The sequence below is a fragment of the Sinocyclocheilus grahami genome, unplaced genomic scaffold (assembly GCF_001515645.1).
Source record: "Sinocyclocheilus grahami isolate Dianchi unplaced genomic scaffold, SAMN03320097.WGS_v1.1 scaffold1398.1, whole genome shotgun sequence".
NCBI lineage: Eukaryota > Metazoa > Chordata > Actinopteri > Cypriniformes > Cyprinidae > Sinocyclocheilus > Sinocyclocheilus grahami.
Window position 1 is genome coordinate 170,989 of NW_015506577.1, and position 4,315 is coordinate 175,303.

The 4,315-nt window shown below is 44.6% G+C and overlaps 1 protein-coding gene across 1 annotated transcript in view; it reads right to left on the reverse strand.

The window, feature by feature from the left end:
- The window catches only part of LOC107569942 (low-density lipoprotein receptor-related protein 6-like), a 56,586-nt gene that overhangs the window by 19,323 nt on the left and 32,948 nt on the right, over positions 1-4,315 (reverse strand). The window contains 1 exon segment of the mRNA XM_016256116.1: positions 417-643. Coding sequence (XP_016111602.1) covers positions 417-643 — 227 coding nt within the window.

Genomic DNA, 4,315 nt, shown 5'->3' on the forward strand with positions numbered 1-4,315 from the left:
GTGTGAGAGTGAGTGTGTGTGTGTGAGAGAGAGTGAGTGAGTGAGCGAGCGAGTGAATGAGTGTGTGTGAGAGTGTGTGTGTGAGAGTGAGAGTGTGTGTGTGTGCGTCAGTGTGTGTATGTGAGAGTGAGTGTGTGCGTGTGTGTGAGCGTGTGCGTGAGTGAGCGTGTGTGTGTGTGTGTGTGAGAGAGTGAGTGTGTGTGTGTGTGTGTGTTCACCCTAAAGTCATTCAAACATAAAGATATTTTGAACAACACTGATGATCAGAGAGTTTCCCATTGACTTTCATTATATGGACAAAAAATTCAATGGAAGTCAATGGGAAGCGAAACGGATGAGTTCTTTAAAGCATCTTCTTTTACAGAAGAAAGCAGCTGGTGCAGGTTTGAGTGACTCGAGGGAGGAAATGACATCACAGCTGCTCACCGAAGGTCTGGTGGACGTATGTGGCCTTGATTCCCATGAGGTCGGGCAGCTGGTCGACGATCACCTCGCGCTCCAGGCTGTGTTTGTGCACGCGCTCGATGCTGCGCCGCTGCCAGTCCGTCCAGTAGATGTAGTCGCCCAGCAGCGCGAAACCGAAGATGTGCGGCAGGTTATCATTCACCAACCCCCGCCGGCCCGATCCGTCCATCTGCATCACCTGCAGAACACCAGAAACACACCTGAGCAATCCTAACATCGTGTCCTAACTACATGCAACACCACAAGATTCCAGCGACAAGCGGTTTGTGCGTCCACACCAGAAGCGACACAACAGAATCTATCATAACTATATGTATAAAGCATAGTTCTCTCTCTCCTGTGGGACGTTCAGTAAAGCTTTGTGTTGGCAACAGTAACCGAGAGGGGCGGAGCTTAGAAAAGGGTCATTTATAACATCTCTGCAAACAGAAGAGAACATCAATTGAATAAACAGGAAATGCTGTGAAGCTTGTGCTCAACCCTGTATCCATGGAAACGGTGACCGTGGTTACTAATGACGCCAGTAACTCTGAATTTTAATCAGAGTGGCTTTAATTCAGCAGATTAATGAATACAGCTCACCTTTAACCAGCTAACTCTTCTTTAACTACAGCACAACTTGAGAGTGAGAGTGTGTGTGTGTGTGTGTCAGCTGACCGCAAACAATCATTCACATATGCGCACATAAACCCAAGCCCTACACCTAAACCTAACCCTCACACCAAACTACAGGCACTCTTACATTCTCTAAACACTCAAAACACACATTCTGTATGAGCACACACACTCACACGTGTAAATGTGCCAAATTACCATCCAGCATGACTGGAGCAGCAGCAGTCAGACACACAGCAGCACATGAACATCTGAAGACGGGACACACACTGAGCACCTGAGACTGAACATGAAGAGGCGCTGAAGTGCTAGAACAACATCCTGCAGTGAGACGCAAGAGTGTGTTTACATCCACAGCGCTGTCTGCACTCCAGACCTCAGGAACACTACACTCACTTCCTGCCGCTCCCAACTCTCTCACACACTCACACACACACAGGTTTGTTTTTATGGTTTATGGGGACTCTCCATAGGTGTAATGGTTTTTATACTGTACAGACCGTATATTCTATTGCCCTACACCAACCCTACCCCTAAACCTACCCCTCACAGGAGACTTTCTGCATTTTTAGATTTTCAAAAAAACTCGTTCTGAATTATTTATAAGCCTTTTGAATTATGGGGACACTGAAAATGTCCTCATAAATCACCTTCTCGTTGTAATACCTATGTCATACCCATGTTATTATACAAATTTGTGTCCTCATAAACCACATAAACATGCACACACACACACACTCTCACACTCTCACACACACACTCTCACCCCAGTCCGGACTCCAGGATGTGAACCTGTGCGGTCAGTCACATGACCATGTTGGCTGTAGCTCTGGGTCACTGCAGCGCTGAAGTCAAGTTTCCATCTTGGGTGTTTGGGCCTCAGTCGCGAGTCTGCGCTGGTTTGACCGGAGACCGCAGTGCGATGTGGCTTTCAGATTCTGGGTCTATTCTAAACAGAGCGACCGCAGCTGGAGTGCAGGCCACAATCGGAACCAGATGTGGGCAGAAACCACAGAGCCGACCGTCCTCCTCCCGATGGGACAGAGCGCTGATTGGCCGAACGAGACAGCAGCGTCACATCCGTACGGAGCTCAGGGAGTCTCACGTTCCAGACCGATCTACACTTTCACAGAAAACGCTCATGTTTCTGATCATCAGATCACACGAACGCACTGAAACGACCCATGAAATGACTCGTGCAGTTCTTTCACTGAATCTGCAGGTCTGAGTGGCACATACTGAAGTGTTCAACAGGCTTCAGCTTCTTCAAGTGGATTTAGAGGAGCATCTGAGAGCCGTACGGGAACTAAACAACACGCATGATGGAGAAACCAAACCAACACAACACTGAAAATAGTGTCATTATTTACTCATGTCACTCATGATTTGTAAAAGCCACTGCTTTCCATTAGAGCTGTGTATCACCAGCAAAGTCACGATGCGATACGTATCACGATACAGATGCCACGATACGATACATATCACGATACAGATGCCGCGATACGATATGTATCACGGTACAGACGATACGATACGCATCACGGTACAGATGCCCCGATGCGATACGTATCACGGTACAGATGCCACGATGCGATACGTATCAGGATACAGATGCCACGATGCGATACGTATCACGATACAGATGCCACGATACGATACATATCACGATACAGATGCCGCGATACGATATGTATCACGGTACAGACGATACGATACGCATCACGGTACAGATGCCCCGATGCGATACGTATCACGGTACAGATGCCACGATGCGATACGTATCACGGTACAGATGCCACGATGCGATACGTATCAGGATACAGATGCCACGATACGATACGTATCACGGTACAGATGCCACGATACGATACGTATCACGATACAGATGCCACGATGCGATACGTATCACGATACAGATGCCACGATACGATACGTATCACGATACAGATGCTACTATACGATAAATATCACGATACATATGCCACGATACGATACAGGACTGCACTGAATTTCACCTCAGAATAATTTAGTAAAACAGCAGTTTATTAAACACGGCATACTATAGTGCCGTTTCTAACTATTGGCAGAGCAGCAGCTGAGCTCTGCATTATGAAGGGCCTCCATATGACTGCTCATGGGTGCAGATGTACCCTTCACACCCTTTTATGTTTGTATTAACTTATCTAAGTACAAGTATTTTGTGTGAGCAAACCTGCTGTAGGACCTGCCACACCATGCAGGTGGTGTCTCGTGAGCCAGAGATGAGGTAGATACCACAGAGATCCAAAGCCAGGCATGTGACCACATCTATATCCCACAAAAAAGCACATTATTTAGCCATCAGGACATTTGTTCATAATCAAATGCATTATATAATCAGCAATTTGCACCACACATCTTCTGAGAAGTTGAAATCAAGAGAGAGCTGTCAAATTTCTAAGGCCGCTAAATTATCAACATGGTCAAAACTCTGCTGAAAACTTGTTGCACACAATCTACTACATGCTTTCTGCCCTTTATACTTTTAAGAAAGCAAAATACATTTTAGTATAACTCTACATTACTCTAATATTTACAGCTTTTTATTAAGTAAACTTTACACTGTTAGCAATATTTCAAGATGAACACTTACTGGATTGAAGGAACGTTGGTTTACTTGATTTTATGCACAGTTTTTTTTTTTTTTTTTTAGAAACCTCGTACTTTTCTGCTCAATTTTAAACGTTGTTCTTGTATTCAAATTAAGCGCGGTCCACTGCTGCACACGTGCCACAATATCTATACAGGGCCAGCTGCAGCGATACCCGTATCTCTGTGACAATACATCGTCGTATCGAACACAGCACTGCTTTCCATACAATATAACCAGCAGAAGTTAATGCAGCTCAGGATATTTTAATGGCAAGAGCTATTGTACATTTCTTACCAGCTACACAGGATTTATATCAATAGAATAAAATAAAACTGAACAAAAAATATAAAATTAACCGATTAAAAGTACAAGATGTTTTAAATTTACATATGATAGTCTAAAATGTTTTCTGGAAGGATCTTATTATAGATCTTAGATTATTCACATACACATTCCTATTCCTAATCAGTTCTTCTCCAGAGTTCATTAGGACGGACACACACACACACACACTCTTTCTCTCTCTCTCTCTCTCTCTCACACACACACACACACACTCTCTCTCGCTCACACACACACACACACTCTTTCTCTCTCTCTCTC